Raw genomic sequence first — 16,637 nt, forward strand, 5'->3', positions numbered from 1 at the left:
GTCTTGAAAACAGTTTCAGTGAAATCAATCACATGACCATCAGTAGCTTTCCCCAGACTGTTTTATATATATTTATAGAATACATTACATCAAATACTGACTTCATTGCTACACTGTTGCGTTAATTTGGGACTTCACTGTCATATGTGCAAATCCTAGATTTAGAAAAAGAAAACTTCTTTCTACTGCAAGATTCCATCACATGTACATTTACCTGCAACTGACTTGTGCACATTATTACACAAAATGCAAAGTCTTCCCACACCTATTATATTAAACTCTATTCTGACTACAAGATCTGAGAACATTACAAGAAAGCTATTTCCTTTACATTCTGGAAGATGCCTTCACTGCAAACATATCCATTGTCCCAGAAGCCACCAAAGAGCTGAACTGATGCTTAAAAAACACATTTAAACCTGGTTGGGCTTAGCTGAACCAAGATGAATAAGAGTCATAACTGTAGTATACCCATGGAGCAGATTATCCTTTATGTCATTACATTCTCTCAGTATGAAATTCCCGGTGACTATTCGATCACATCCTATTTCTCCATGTCCAAAAAAGCCAAAGAGGGGAACGTTTGGAAAAAATTTTCTAAATGCATCTGCTTCAAGATTCCTCTTGGTTTTATAATGCTGGTAGCCCCTGCCCACACATGCAAACATGAAGCCAATGGTGTTGTGCTCTGGAATGTTTGCTGCTTTGAGACGCTGCATGGCTGCTTCTGCTGTCCTCTCGTCAACAACATCTTGGTCTAACAAAACTGTAGCACTCTGTATTTGGGGTCCACTGAAAGCCAATCCAACGACCCCACAGGAATCACCAGGCTGATTGTTACCACTGAAAGGTAATGCACACCAAATTAGAGGTTTCCAGAGGAATCATTCTAGATTTCAGTACAGGCTGTGGCAGAAGTTTATACTAACAGAACAGACAAGGCTCCAAGGAGATCTTTACTGCCATCCACAAAAGACTGGCCCAATCAGCCAAACTGGCATCAGTCTGGCATCAGGGCCAGACTGGCATGCACCCTGTGCACAGAGGCACTTTATACCAGCCAGTGGTAAGTCTTTCCCACCCCTCAAAAGAAGGAAGAATCCCTTGCTGGAGATGAGGCAGAAATATACCTTTTCAAGCCAACTGCAATTTGGACCACCCATTCATAAGCCAGGCTCAGCTGTTTGGGGAATTAGGGCCTACTAAACTGGGCAAATCAGGCTGCTCAGTGTTCAACTATCAGAACAAGGGAGCAGGAGGGAATGGACCGTCAGTAAATCTGCAGGGTCTTGGTGCTTCTCCCCTCTTCTCAGCTGCCTGGGACATGCTGTGTTATCAGGTGATGACCTCAGTCACTTTGCTGTGACAAGGCTCAGCCATTGATAGCACTGTTTTGTAGGATACCCTGCTGGTTGCCATCAAATAGTAAGCATAATGGGGCATTAGGAACACTCCCAGCACAGCACCTGAGCATAGGTGACAGGAGTGGTGCACACAAGCACCATTTCATTGCTAGCCAATAAGTTTCCAAATACCAAAAAATGCACTGCTTAAGAAAATTAGGGATTGTCGATTTCTCCAACCCCAGACAGAGGTAAATTATAAAGCTCTTTTATATCACAAACTTATATAGAAAATAACCCTAGGTGCTGCCCAGGAGCACTTCACACCCAAACTGGAAGAGGAGCATGCAAGAACTTGTGAACCAATGATGAAATAACTGGGACAACAGTCCTGAAAGCCAGCATTAACAAAATTGCAGGATTGTCCCCACTGAAGAAGGAACAGGCTTTTATACTTTTACTAGCTAAAGCATGGGGCTCTGACCACTGAAATGAGAGTGAGAAGGCATGCAGGGGGACACAGAAGACAACTGCTTTCAGGTGAAGATTTCTCAAGATGGCCCATTAATGGGAATTTTTCAAAGCAGATGTTTTGCCTCTATAATTCCCCTGCAGGTTGGTTTCTAGCACTTGAGCATCTACTGCTTTGTTTTTGTAACAGTCCACATGAAGCTGCAGCCCTGTATTATCTTTCTCAATGCAGATTTAGTGCCAGTCGGCCTTTCTTTCTAATACTTCATTCCTAATATTAAATTATGCTATTTGGAACATAAAGCTGGCCCTTGGGTACTCCTCCTCTTCCTACTCCCTTCTCCCCCCACAACAAAAGTAATACAGCTCATCTACAGTTGTTTCATGGCTTTCACTGCTGTCTGACTCGGCTCTATTCATAGAGATTTCATTCATCTGTGATGCTCCAATATTTCATCACAGGTATCCAGAATGAGGTACCCACTTTTCTGAGGTTAGTGATGTGAAGTTCTCCACATGCCCACCAGCCAGAATGATACTTTTTTCATTCAAAGGATTGACAACTTGGTGAAGAAATCGAGTTGCTCCTGTCCGCCAGGAATTATAGCCGAACAGAAGAACCACTCGAAGGTCAGGATTGTTCTTGAGACCTAGACATAAAACAAAAACAACAAACTTTCTACCTTTAAAAAGGGTCTCAGCCCCTGGAATCCAAGCATCTTTAATGATATCCTCCCCTGCTCCCCACCATAGCTGGCATATTACATAAAGTATTTCACTACTGTGGCAGCAGCAGCTAGAGGCAAGTTGAGTTGGGTCCTCCAGCAGTGAGATAAATGGAATGTATTTTCCAGGCACACAAAGGTAAGGGGTACAAAAACACATGTGCTGAGATTCTCTGCACAGGATGTGAAGACTGACCTTCCATAGGAGAACTGCCTGGGCCTTCTTCAGCTCTTTTCTGCTTCCACAGCAATAATGGTATGTTTTATTTTTGAACTGTACTTAGCAACCCGAACTCTGAATACTACAGGGAGGAACACAGTAAGTGTGTCACTGGGAAAACTTTTATGATGGAGTAAATACCTTTCCTTGGAAACCCATGCATCAGGCAGTGGCACTGCTCAGGCACACAGAAATTGCAAACGAGGTATCTGTTAGTTCCCAGAAATTAAAAAGGCTCATAAACCCTGTCCCCCACCCCCGATGTGGCCAAGTTCCTCTTGCAGGGTCAGTTATTCCACTGAGTGCACAGTGTGCTGACTCTATGCTATACTTTATAGTCAGCAAGGGGAATTCTGCTGGCTCCTCCCCTCCAGCCTACTTCTTATTTTTAAGCATCTAAGAACTATGTGCACTGAATATTAATTTTTAAAAAGCAACTGGAGCTGACACAGCCCAAGTTGCACAGCCCTGGCCATTTTCTGATGACCTTTTGAATGTATAGGAGGTTTCTAAGAGGGACCGAGTGTGCCAGAGATCATGACATCCTCACTCGGGCATTCAACTGAAGGAGGATAATTTCTGGAGGACACGGCTTTGTAAAAACAATAAACAATTGTGATCTATTGATCATAACGGTGCTGTGAATTAGCACCACAGTCTAAGAGATGGACCCCACAGTGCTAGCATTACTGGCAAGCTCAGACTATTGTGCACATCTGCATGCTTCCAGGGTAACTGTACTTACCCACTCGGCCAGAAGTCTGCTTGATGTCAGCAACAGTCACAAATAAAGCAACTCACAACCCTCAGGAACCGACAAATCTGATACCATAACACATGAAGCAGCTGATATAAAATTAAACAGTGACTTGCCTGCCTCAGCAAATTTACTTTCATCAAAGACTCTGTTCTTCAGATCTTTAAACAAGTGAAAAGTATGGATCTTCACACCATCAATTTTGGGGAACAATAAAGCAAAGCCAGCTTCACCATCTTCAATTTCTTGAGGCCGATTCCCACGTGAGCCCATAGGAGTAGCTAATAATACAGACATGTAACGTAAGTAACTTACTTATTTTGATATCTGTGATCTTGCCTACATTGTGATATACCTTAAGAGAGAAACCAGGTAAAATCAGCTTCTTGCATCCAGCAGGTTCTTTCTGCAAAATCCTGTTTTCAGAAATAACGTATCTATTTGAAAAAGCAATGTAATTTTTTTTCAAAGAGATGAAGGCACTTAAAAGCCAAAGTACTACTGATTTTCCACTAAACTCAGACAATCTCACTTTGGAAAATGGGATTTATACTTATCCAAAAAATTCAAACTTAAACAGGTGCAGAGAAAGGCCAAGATGAGCAGGGGAATAGTTAGCTTATTTCCTGAGAAAAGACAAGGGCTTAGAGTTCGCTAGGTTCAACAAACCAAAAACTGAGAAGGAAGAGGCTTGTTTTCTATAAATACACAGAGAGAGATAAAAACAAGGGAGAGAAAAGACTGATTTAAGCTACAGGATAATGCCATAAGCTATATAATGTGGGCATAATGACAAATGGACATTAACTGGGCATGAACAGGGTCCATCTGGGAAAGAGGTTTCTAACCATGAAAGCAGTAATATTCTAGATAGCCTTCCAACTGGAGAAATCAGGAAGAGACTCATTAACTTTAAGATGAAGCTTAATCTGTCTCTGAGCTGGATTGTGGCTTAGCTGTCTGCAATAGCCACAACTGGTTACGGTGTGCAGAAGTTCCCCTTCAGTACTACGTTCCTAAATAATTAGGAAAGAAACTTTTCATTCAAGCCCCCCTGCAGGGCGCAGGGGTTCAGGGTGTGTGGGTATGTGTGTGCATTTAGCCTGGACCTGAGCAGATGCTGCCACTGGCAGGCCTTGTGGCACATGTCCAGCCTGGCACTGAGCAGGTGTGGGTGCTACTGCCAGCCCTCAGTGGAGTGCAAGGCTCCAGTCCCTGGGGAGGGGGGCAACCATATCCTTGAAGCTGCAGGAAAATGGACTTCAGCTAGGAACTTGGTGCTAGCTCTAGGGGTAGAGGGGGAAAGCCTCCAAATCCTTCCTGGAACCACTCCAGTCCAGTCCTGGGGTAAGCACACTTCTTTTTGCTGGCTGCTCACAGCTGACATCTGCCTGATAGATGACTAGGAAGCAGGAAGAGGTGTGTGCCCAGCAGGCAATTAGAGATGGCCTTCCACTCAGCTGCATCTGGCTCCCCTTGGCAGTCTCCGGCAAGCATGCAGAAGAGTCCCCAAGTTGTTGGCCTCCACCAGTGCAGGCAGCCTTTGTGCCCTGCCAGCCCCTCCCCATGAAATGGTGGAATTGTGTTTACTCCCAAACTAATGTAACCCACTTAAAGAAACCCATGTAATTTAGCATGAATATGCCTCAGGCTTTCTGAATGCCTGTACCTAGCTATAAGCATCTTGAAAGCTGGGTATTATCCAATTAGACATTACTTCTTACCTACAATTCCAGGGGTGACCAGCCCCAGAACTTGGCATCGTTTTGGCAATAGTTTCTCTAACGAAATTGCTGTTTCTTTACTATTTCTTTTTCTTGCTGTAAGAGAAGAAGGGTAAACTGAGATACAGGAAGGGTTAAAGTAATTGGCCCAGGGCCCCAGCCTCTGGACTTAGAGTCCTCTGCTCTACGTAATAACAGAAAAGACTTTGAACAGGGATTAAACAGTGGCTTATAATCAACCCTGGGCTATTTAAACAAAGCAACTCATCACTGGCTAGCTTTTTCAGCATGTGACAAATCTTATCAACTAAGACACACTACAAAACTACAGCATGCAAAAGAGGTACAGTGAAATTCAGTACCCTGAATAGGATAAGCTGTATTGACATGGATGCGAATGCAAGATGACAATTTCACTTCTGTTTTACCTAGTGATTTACTTTCCTCTGATGCTAAGTGAGGATGATACCACATTACCCAATGTTTTCCTTTAAGCATTTGACTCTACTCTTGTACCAGACAAGGCTTTCTTAATACAGGGAGTACAGATGGATTTAGTATTTACCTTTCTTTTGTCCATGACAGTCTTCATGCCCACTGAAAGTCTCTGCATCTGCTATGTAGAGCACAGTCTGTGGTAGAACATGAACTTTCTGTAAAGTAGAAAAGAAAACATAAGAAAAACAGACTCTGCCACTTAACTGCAGGCTGTGTAGCACCTTGACTCAAAGACAACTAATCCAGACTAGATGTATGAGAGGAAGATTCCTGAAAGCCAGTGATGAGAAAGTCCTGGCTATAACAAATTGGCTTCTTTTCTAATCCTTTTCAAAGAACCTCAATACACTTTAGAGACACGGAACTGCATTACATTCCTAATCAAACATTAGCTGTGTTACTGCTGACCAGGCACAGGAGTAGACAGTTCTGTGTCTAGCTTCCCACCTGTCACATGAAAGGCTAACTTGTTTTTCAGTCAACAAAAAAGCCTTTTATCCAACTACATTTACCTGTTCATCTGCATTTTTAGATTAATGCTTAATTTTTATATCCATTGTTTGTAACCAGAAATGCTTTATTCATTTGGTGGTCCACATTCTTCTACAGCCTGGGTAAGATGCTCCTGGTCTTCTTTCACTTAATAGCACTATGGAATGCTAGAGAATGATTAATGCCTAAGGACACGTCCACACATGCACTTCAACGCGAATTAAAGTGTCACTAAAACGTGCTATTTAGTTAATGCTTATTAAAATAGGCCAATGAACATTAAGCACCACTAAAAACCATGATCTTTTGTTGATGTGTATTAAGACAGGATAATGTGCATTTTCCTCTTACCTCACAATAGAGGTACTAGATTTACCGTGCATTAACTAAAGAGCATTAATGCATGTGAAGACATGCTCACTATGGCTAAATAAGGGCCAGAGATGAAATATTGAAGTTTATATTCAAACTGCTGGTATCCTGGAACCCCAGACTTGCTTCAGAAAGCTTAGAAACTGGTGCCTGGCAAATGGATTTCCAAGATGTATTTAATAGTACTGCAGTCTTCAGTACTGTGGGAAGATCATGACATATGGTTAAAATACTCTCTCAAATTAAAGAATGTCAACAGATGGGCATGTTAAAAAATGAACTTTCCTTCCCAAGTTGCTATCACTACCTTGTACTACTATGAGTAACTGGAAAGGGTCCAGCAGAGCACAACAAAAATGATCAGAAGGCTGGGAAACAAGCCTTAAGAGAAAAAGCAGAAAGAACAAGGGTTATTTAATCTGGAGAAGAGAAGACAGAGAGGATTCAATAACAGTCTTAAAATTCCTGAGGAGTGCTTACAAAAAGGACAGAGACCACAGGGGACTGAACAAGGAGCAGTGGTCTTAAAATGCACCAAGGAAAATTCAGTTTGGGCATTAAGAACAGTTAGGAGAACAGTCTTGTTCTGATTAAGTACTGGAACAGAGAAAGGCTGTATAGTCCCCATCCCTGGTTATTTAAAAGCAGGTTAGACAAATACTTGACTAGGATGGTTTAGTTGGGGATGCTCCTTCAGAGGGCTGGACTGGATGACTTCCTAACGGCCCTTCCAGCCCTGTTTTCTATGATTCTCTGAAGTCAAAAGAAAATTTAAAACCCAGTTAGAAAAGCCCCTGCTTGCTGCAACCTGGGTCAGGGTGTCTCTCTGGATACCAACTTATTGTGATTTGATCAAACTGCTGAAATCCACATGCTGCTAAGCCCCTTGGGTCTGGACAGTGCCTGGTTGCTGTTCTTTCCTTGGAATTTCTCAAGAATGCTCCCAATCGCAGACCTCATTCTGATGGTCCTCTTGGGCAGTGAAGCCAAACCGTGGAAAATACTAATGATTTTGATGACATAACATATCTTGGGTATAAAATAAAACACAGGCTTAGAGCCAAAATTATTAACAGGGACCCACTATTATTTACAAAATGAATAAGAGGTATACAGAGCCAGCTCTATAGAAAGCCAACATTTCAGCAATGCCTTGGTGATCCACTCTTAAATAACTCTCATTTGAGATAATCTGCTTTTTTATATACTAATCCTTTTTAGTAACACGCCAAGCCAAAATAAGCCACACTTTCTCTCATTCTTACTATGTTGATGAGGGGCATACAGAATAATAAACATAAGAATTTTTCTAAGCATTTTCTAACCACTGTTCTCATTATTCAAGGGAAGCTACAAAGTTCTTTGAAGCAGCTAAAACAGTAAATATTTGTATTTTATGTAGAAAAAATAACTGCTGAACGTAAAAAAAATCACCTTGAATATACATGATGAGAAAGCTACAGGTAATAATTAGAAAACATCTGATACTTTTCTGGTCACGCTCTACCAAATGAAGTTTAGTAACTAGCTGTGGCAGTCATATTTTCTGACTTCGCCAAGTCAGGTCCAAAGTCAGCATAGCTATGCTGGGAGACTTGTGAGTTGTGTGACCAAAGACTGTTTTTTAAAATTCCTTCTCCATGATATAGCTAGAAGATTCTTGGGAGAGACAGATATACAAGGTCTGTTATAAAAGTATTGAGACTGAATGTGGATTTTTTGGTACAAGTATTGGGTGAAGGGCATGGCTTTGCTGAACGTGTCTGGTAGGGGTGTGCAAAGTGGGCCGTATTTGATTTGGATTCAGCCTGATTTGGGGGACAGTGATTTGATTAATTGATTTGGATCACTGTCCCAATTTGATTTGGCTAAATCCAAATCTGAAGTTTCAACACTGATTCGGCCATAGACACAATTTAAATGTTTTTTTCTACATACCTCAAGGTACCAGGTGCAGCTCATGAGCGCTGAGATAGTGGGGTGGATAGAGTGTCCCACAGGAGTGCAGTGGGGAGCCCCCCCATGTGTTTAGTGGCAGAACCACAAGTGGACCAGAAGTACTTTCAGTCCACTTCTGGGTCTGCTGAGCACACAGGGGATCCCCCCCCACACCCCACCAGCTCGGTTATTAGCTGTGGAGCTGCCCCCCAGACCCAGGAGGAACTAGTCTGGGGTCCCCCGAATCCTCTGCAGCGAACCCAGAAGTGGACCGGAAGTGCTTCTGGTCCACTCCTGGGTCTACCACTGAGTATGCTGGGGACAATTCCATGCTCCATCTACCCCACCACCTCAGCATTCACAAGCCACCTGGTACCCTGAGGTATATAGAAAAAACATTTAAAGTTAAGTCTATGACTGAATCATCAAAGCTCTCCGAATCAATTCAGAGGGTTCTGATTTGATTCGGATAGATTAAAGGGTCTCCTGATTCGATTCAGAAATTCAGCTGCCAAATCGGGCCAAATCTCCGCCAAATCAACTCAGCGACTGAAACTGCACACAGCTCTAATGTCTGGGCATGTTAGGACTCCTCTGGACAGGTTTGTAGCTCATGGTGTTTCCCCAGTTTTCTGTGGCCAGCAGTTGAAGCAAGATAGTTTGCATCTCATGTCCCCTTTCTTTATGTCAGTGTCCAGAACAATGTATACGCATTACATTTTGCATGAAAATCAGGAAAATGGCAAGTGAAACATCTGAATGACTTAAAATAGCATTTGGTGATGACACTATGAGCCACGCAAGAGTCTCTGAATGGTATCATTGGTTTAAAGAAGGACAATCATCAGCCAAAAGTGATGAGCGTTCCAGACACCCTTCAACATTCATTCAGGAAATGATGAAAATGTAACAGTGGTTTGGTTTGGTTTGATTGACTGTCCAAGAGATAGCAGAAGTTGGAATTTCTGTTGATTCATGTCATTCAATTCTAACCAGCAATTTGGGAATGAAACGACCAGAAAAACAACCAGATAAATGGAGGTCCCACTCTTTGATGCTTCACCATGACAATGTGCCTGACCACTCAGCACAGCTTGTGAAGCAATTTTTAGCCAAATACCACATCCTACAAGTGCCGCAACCTCCATATTCACCTGATACAGCCCCATGTGACCTTTTTCTCTTCCCTCAGCTAAAGAAAACCTTGAAAGGAAGAAGATTTTGTGATGTGGAAACTATAAAACAAAATGCAACTGACCAGAGGTGCTTATCAGAGGTGTTTCCAACAATGGCAGAAACATTGGGAGAAATGTGTGGCTGCAGAAGGAGCATACTTCAAAGGAGATTAAGCTGAAACCCCTCTAAATTAAATCTTTTGTTTCCTACAACATCAGTCTCGATACGTTTTGAACAGACCTCATATATATACGATGAAACTTAAAAAGACTACGGAAGGACTGAAAAATACGTCAGCAGAAACAGGAGTCTGCTCAAAGATCTTGCCACAGTAGCTAGAAACTCAACCACGAGTATCAATGTAATTGTGACATTTTCTCCTACCTCAAGTTCCTCTGCTAATGTGCGGACGAGCGAATGAGTATCAGACGGACCAGGCTCAAGGGCAGATACCCAGGCTATGCTCTGCTGCGTTCTCAGTATTCTACGAGCACATTCTCTCCATAACCGGCACACACTGAAATACAAGGATTCCACGTCACAACTACAAAAGGGAACTTTGGCACGTGTCAGTCCCCCACTGTTTTCCCTTTCTATCTGGAAATGCTTATCACATGCTGTCAGAAGTTACCCACACTCCTTTAATGACTGACATGGAACTGGGATTATTGTGGCTTGCCACCAGGGTGGATAAAAATCAACAATTACAAAAATAAAATAAATTAAAATAAATTGATTTAAAAAAAAAATGTAAATCAAAAATTTTTTAAGTGCTTAAAAATAACTTATATAGTTTTAATTTCAGATCTGATAAAGCTCACAGATATAATCATAGAATAGGGATTATAACTTCTAATTATATATATACTATTTGAGACAATATATTCATGTAACTTTCTTTAGTTTTATAAATAGGTCACAACAGGCCATGGACTATATTAGGGGTCCAATCTTATGGGGTTCCCAGACTCCTCTATAGATTGTAAAGATTAAAGAAACCCAGTGGGACTTGGTGCTCAGTCTAGAAGATCCCATCTGTGATGCTTAGTTTCAGTTCTCAAATGGTGGATTTGTCTCCAGAGATCACAGGCAGACAAAGTTCTTTGAGTAGATGTAAAATCTTTTATTACACCACCTAAATAGTTGGAAAAATTGTTCTTTGCAAGCTTTCGGGCACAAATGCCCTTCTTCAGGCATAGGGAGAGTTTGTCATCTCCAGAGATAACATCCTTGTTAACAGCAGTATACAGAGATGAGAGATAACAGACCTGATTACCTACCCATCAGCCCTACTGTCTCTCTGCAAGTTTGCGTACACACAGCCAAGCCCTTACCTTTCTTTAAAAGTGCAAAGTTTCAAGAAGTTAAATGAATAGAGGATATCAAACAAAGATGCATTTTTTATAGAAAACAATGATTAAATTGAGGCTTCATGACCAGTGATTTAAATCAAATGCACTCTGTTTGCCACTGCCTTCAATTTAACTTGAATCACTTATTTGCATGGGTATAGGCCTAACAGTTGCTCCCAGTTATAAAATGTTTTTGACAGTATCCAGCAGTAAGTTGCCTCACTTAGAGACAGCCATATGTTAAGGTTTTTTCTCCCCCACAAGAGCAGCACATTCAATAATTCATTCCCAGTTCTTCTGCAGCACAAATGTAGGTATCAGTGACGTAAAATGCTGATACAGTACAGACACTGAAAGTGCTGCAGAGACGCTTGGCTTGCTCCTTGCTCTCTGGATACAAGGCGTAAGCAGCCCCCGGGTTGTTAGCAGTGATCAAGATAGCACCGAGCGGATGCAGGTGGCACGGATGATGTAGGTTTCTCAGCCTCACAAACAAGCCTCCATTGGAAACATTTAAACCTGAGAGACCTCGGCCCTGGCTGGGCCGGGGAGGGACCGCCGCAGACCTGCTCCAACCTGCGTGCAGCTTGGCCCCGCGCCCGCTCCTCCCGCCTAGGGCCCCGAGTGCCGCCGGCGCGAGGCAGCAGCGGGCGCGGCCGAGCCCCGCGGAAGGACACAGCCCAGCCACGCGACAGGGAGCGGGCGTCGGAGCCCAGGCCTCAGCGGCGGGCGGGGCCGGAGCCGGGGGAGCCCCGCGCACAGAAGGGGCGGGCGAGGGCTGCGGGGCCGGTGCCTACCAGGCCGCCCGGAGCAGCGCCTTGGTGGGCAGGAAGCTCAAGACCCGCTCCACCACCTCGGCCAGGTTGCTCAGCACGAAGGGCCCCTGCGTGTCCGTCTCCATGGCGACCGCCGCGGCTCTAGGCCTGGCTCCGCGCAGCGAGCGGCCGGGCGGGGAGCAGGGTGCAGCCTGGCGGCGCGCTCTGATGGCGTCATTACATGGTGTCCGCGTCCGGGCCTCAGCCGGGGTCACGTGGCCGGAAGCGATGATCACTGCAGGGGGGAGGTTTGGGAACTATGGGTCCGCTTCTGGGTTGTGGCCACGTGATAAGACTCGCCAGCGCCGCGGTCTTTCCGACTCCTTCCCAGGGGGCGTTCACAGAAACGTAGCTGGGGAGGATAGAAGGGGCTCGAGGTTTCCAGCACATTTGGGCCACGGCCTGAGTTTGGCGTTTAAAAAAGAAATGCGTATAGATATGCCAGTCGGAGAGCGTGTTACAGCAGGCTGCGAGAGCGCGAAGAACGGCAACTGGCTGCAGCGGAGACTGGCGCCGCAGTCCAACAGACACTGCAGTTTCAGAAGGAAGCTCCGCAGTGAAAGCTGTTTTTTAAAAATGTTTTCCATCAGGCATGCAGACTAAGCAGTGCTTTTTGTTGGCCTAGTTATGCCACCAGCCGGTCATTCCGGGCAAATGGCTAAGAAAATAACTCCGTTCAAAACTAACCTCCTAGTCTTGGTGCCACAGGACATTCTGTTATAATTGTGCAAGATCCCAAGCTAAATTAGAGCAAGCCAGACCAAACCCTCAAGGAAACAGCTGTTACACAAGTGCCATTGGCAATTGAGAGGGCAGTGCCCTTACCTCTGGGTTAGTATTAAAACCAGCATTGTGCTGCATAGAGAGGATAATTCCATTTGAATGATATGTACACCTAAGTAGTCATTTTGCCAGTGAATAGGCACTTCTGTGCAAGGCAAGGTATTGGTGACAATAAATGCTGTCAATCTCTAACTCAGTTATATGCTTTCAAGTTTAAGCTCTAACAGCATCTTAAAATGGTTTCACCCTAACTAGCCATTTTATTACTTCTGGTAATCAGCAGTGGAAGATACGATCCCAGGATAATTTGTACTATTCAGTGTTTAGTGATCCTTCATTTAGGGCAAGGGTCGTCAACCAGGGGTACATGTATATACTTGGGAAGGCCCCGGGGGTGTGCGAGGCAGTGGCATGCTTCCCAAGTACCCCTGCTGCTTCGCACCACCACAGTATACCTGGGAAGCATGCCAAAAGTACTTGAGAAGTGTGCTGCGTGCTGACCAGTCACTGAGAGACCCACCCCCAACTCTTCAGGGGGGTACATTCCTTAAAGGTTGAAACACCCCTGCTTTAGGGGATAAATGAAAGAGCTGCCTGATAGCAAGACTTCACTGTAAAGAAAAGTACCAGCAACCTGTTAAATTCCCTCCTACACGGAAAACACAAGGTACTCATGAACAGAATGCTGCCTGCATCCAGAGACAGTAACCACAAAAAGAATAATTCTTAAAATGGTTCTTTATTCATAAACTTGATGCAAGTTTACAAATTACTGTACATTGCCAAATAATTCTGCAATGAAAAATGAAATCCAAAAACAAAGCATGCCAAATGTGCATCTGTCAACCTGCTAGCCCATTAGAATATTAAAGAATTCAATAATGTATTCAAAGATTTTAGCCTCAGGTTTTAAGGAACTTTAATGCTTAAAAGAGTTCTGCCTTTCACTTAAGGTTGCTATTTGAGCAATTGGCTACCAGGATTTAATACAAATATACATACAACCAAGGAAGCAGAAAGGCTGGGAAGTCATTCACTATACTTCCTAGAAAACTATTTGAAATAATATATAAAATCAGGAGTAGTGCCAAATCTCTTCAGTCTGTTCTTTCAAGCTAAAAACTGGATCTAGAAGCAAATGCGCAAGGACCCAGGGGTGCCTGATAGAGAAAAGAAGAGCACAAATTTGATAGTCATAACTAAAAAAAAAAAACCAAACCACACATGCTTCTGGGCTTCTAAAAAGTGCTTAATCCATGGTACACACCCTTATTTCAACCCCTGGGGGTAAAGGTCTAATCCCTAATGCTACAACCAAAATAGAATTGATTTAGATAAGGCAATGAAACATAGTAATTACACAGACCCAGATTCATTTCCTAAGAAAGAATAGTTCCCGTTAGTCTTTCAATATCAAAACCACTGTCACGACTATGGCAACACTTTTAAAATCTCTGAATCGGGTGATGTCTTTCTGTACTTTATTTAGCTTTTTCTATAAAATTTTTGCTCAAGGATTTTCATCTTGATTTGTGCCAATCACTTAAGTTCATTAGTTTACAAATGATTGCAACAACCCGTTAATAAAAAAATGGAACACCTAAAAAGGTTTTTAGTATCTTAAATAAACTTCAAGCTTCATACTGTGGCTGTTGTTAAGAGATTGAGCCAACAAGTAGCAGGAATAGCCCAGCAAGATTCTGATGCCCCAGTGGACGTGACTAGTTACAAGATTTTATTGGCACAGCCTTGCTCTGCTTATAAAATACAACATAATCTAATTAAGAGCATCTCTTCCAAGAAACAGTTCATATCCTCAACACAGCCATGAAAAAGTTTAACATACATGTGGTTTTCCTATATCATTAAATTTGGCAATACTACAAATGCTGTCATTTTAGACCAGAAAAACTACTGTGATTTACAAGACCTGAAATTTCCTAGAACAGTATTAAACAATGTATTAAACTTTGTTGGCTTTAAATGAAATAACACAATGCAAATCTCTGCAGTCCACATTCTGCAAAAAGGTAAGAAGTACACAGAAAAGTGTTGTGAGCAACTCCTATTGAGTGATCTTTAGTAACTTGATAGCCTGCTTTAAAGAGTTTACACTTTTAAATTAAAAAAAAAAAGGGGGGAGGAAAGGGAGGGACTGACCCAAGTATACTTAATCCAGAGGGACAAGTACAGTAAAGGCCAAAACTGCTCAGTCCAAGACACCCAAGAAGAGCGGAATAGTAAGGCTGTAACTTATACTGAATGTGTCAGTTGACAGATTATCCACTAATTTATCTAATAGCTAAAGTCTTCAGTACGGCTATTGCAGGGGCACTCATAGCTTAAGTCTGTGTGTGTTGGAGAGAAATAAAAAAGAGCTCTGTTTGTTGATGTTGGTCCAGGTGTAAAACAGTCCTCAGTATTAACCATCTTCTTTTGGAGGAGTGTACCAGCCTGTAGAAGAAACAGGTTAGGTGCAGATGTTAGAACAACTGCAAAACCCACACTAAGTAAACAACAAGGCAGCTTTATGCTTTATCTTGATTTGTGCAAGATGGAAGCTTAAAATTTGATTATAAAAATAGGAGTAATTTAACAAAAAGGCACCAACTGCCCTAAACATCACCTGGCAGAAGGAAAGCTAGTATTTATATCTGAAAATAAAGCATTAACATTTGAGGCTCCTCTTGGCATGCTGAATTGGACAAGGATCATCATCTTGTTTTCATACATCTCAAAACCTTAAAAGGACCTTATTTTTCAATCTAGCAAGCCATGTATCTAGCATCTGCAGTTTTAACTACATAGGCATGTACTTATATAAAACCTTATTTTGCCTGCTAAAGTTGGACATATGCCAGTTTTGAAATCTACACCAGTGATTCTTAACCAGAGTGCTGCTGCACCTGGGTTTGCCATGAGATCCTTTTAAGGGTGTCAGGCAATTTTAGCAGTGCAAACTCCTTCATAGTAGGCTTTCAATATGGCTGATAAACCTCTCATCTGGAATGGTTTAGGTACACTAAATCCTGCATCTGTGCAAGGGGTGGAACTAGATCAGGGGCATGTGATCTCTAGCTCAAAGGCCAGATCCGGCCCACGAAGCTCCCCACAGATCCAAAAGCTTGGTGTGTAGGGGAAGTGGTGGTAGCATTAAAATTGCTGCTCCCTTGCTGCCAAATTTCCAGATCTCTGAGGGGCCCTGCAAAGGGCAGAGGCAGCATGGAGCTGATGCAGGCTGTGCAGAGGCAACATAGAGCCTGACCCATGTATGCAGGGCTGTGTTCCAAACTGGGTGCACAAGGCTGGGTAGAGGCAGCACAGCCCGAGTGCAATCACTCATATGGCTTGGGGGCCAAAAGGTTGAATTAGAGGACACTTGCGAGGTCTTTTCCAATTGAAGGATCATGATAAAATTTCTTAGACCTGATACTTGCTTCAAGTGGTTCATTCTACTAGACAAGCATTAACATTAAATCTTGGGAGGCAGCCATATCTACATGGCCTCACAGGAACTGGTACTCAAGACTGGGGGGGAAAAAAAAAATAAAATAAAGAAACTTGTTTCTGGCCTTACTGCCATCTTGTCACTTGAAAGTCATTTAACCCCTCAGGGTCTCAAACTATTTGCACCCCTTCCCAATTAGGAAGGTGGATGTAATTTTACTAGTCCCATATCTAATGCACTTTGAGAAAGTGCCAGTTCTGAGGGGACAAACCTGGTGGTAACTAGCTTTGTATGGGATGTCTGCCACTACTTTCCAGAGCAGAACTGAATAGTTCAGCCAAGCTAACTAACATCCCCTGGACATGCTGCATTTAACTTGTAGTCCTCCTGTAAACTTGATCCTTTCATTAACTGTTGTCTGCTTGTGCTATCATATGATTAGCTCTTTGGGGAAGGAAAAGGAGACTTACGTGAGACAAAAAGATGCCATAAGAACAACTTTGCACATTGGAGGTGAAAATAC

The 16,637-nt window shown here is 42.9% G+C and overlaps 3 protein-coding genes across 6 annotated transcripts in view; 1 reads left to right on the forward strand and 2 right to left on the reverse strand.

Moving 5' to 3' along the window:
• Positions 1–10,094, forward strand: part of NRG4 (neuregulin 4) — a 118,576-nt gene extending 108,482 nt beyond the window's left edge. For all 3 annotated transcript variants that reach the window (XM_090028777.1, XM_090028776.1, XM_090028774.1), the window contains one exon: positions 9,733–10,094. In XM_090028777.1, coding sequence (XP_089884903.1) covers positions 9,733–9,767 — 35 coding nt within the window. In that variant the 3' untranslated portion in view covers positions 9,768–10,094. The remainder of the gene's footprint in view (positions 1–9,732) is intronic.
• On the reverse strand, positions 44–12,078 carry FBXO22 (F-box protein 22). The gene is made up of 7 exons (XM_090028769.1): positions 11,866–12,078; positions 10,101–10,233; positions 5,806–5,893; positions 5,241–5,336; positions 3,633–3,797; positions 2,299–2,464; positions 44–843 (listed from the first exon to the last, which is right to left on the reverse strand). The coding sequence occupies exons 1-7, from the start codon at positions 11,967–11,969 to the stop codon at positions 414–416; spliced, it is 1,182 nt and encodes a 393-aa protein (XP_089884895.1). The 5' UTR covers positions 11,970–12,078; the 3' UTR covers positions 44–413.
• A 1,308-nt stretch (positions 12,079–13,386) lies between these two features.
• UBE2Q2 (ubiquitin conjugating enzyme E2 Q2) overlaps positions 13,387–16,637 on the reverse strand; it is an 88,431-nt gene continuing 85,180 nt past the window's right edge. For both annotated transcript variants that reach the window (XM_090028772.1, XM_090028770.1), the window contains one exon: positions 13,387–15,120. In XM_090028772.1, coding sequence (XP_089884898.1) covers positions 15,089–15,120 — 32 coding nt within the window. In that variant the 3' untranslated portion in view covers positions 13,387–15,088. The remainder of the gene's footprint in view (positions 15,121–16,637) is intronic.

Source organism: Crocodylus siamensis, chromosome 15 (genome assembly GCF_052110815.1).
Source record: "Crocodylus siamensis isolate JL-2025a chromosome 15, ASM5211081v1, whole genome shotgun sequence".
In the NCBI taxonomy this organism is placed as follows: domain Eukaryota; kingdom Metazoa; phylum Chordata; order Crocodylia; family Crocodylidae; genus Crocodylus; species Crocodylus siamensis.

Coding starts and splice junctions, on each gene's coding strand:
- FBXO22 (XM_090028769.1), bottom strand. CDS start 11,969: ATGGAGACGGACACGCAGGGGCCCTTCGTGCTGAGCAACCTGGCCGAG. Junction 5,894..10,100: donor CATTAGCAGAGGAACTTGAG/GTAGGAGAAAAT, acceptor TCTACTTTACAG/AAAGTTCATGTTCTACCACA. Junction 2,465..3,632: donor AAGTAAATTTGCTGAGGCAG/GCAAGTCACTGT, acceptor TTTTATGTCTAG/GTCTCAAGAACAATCCTGAC.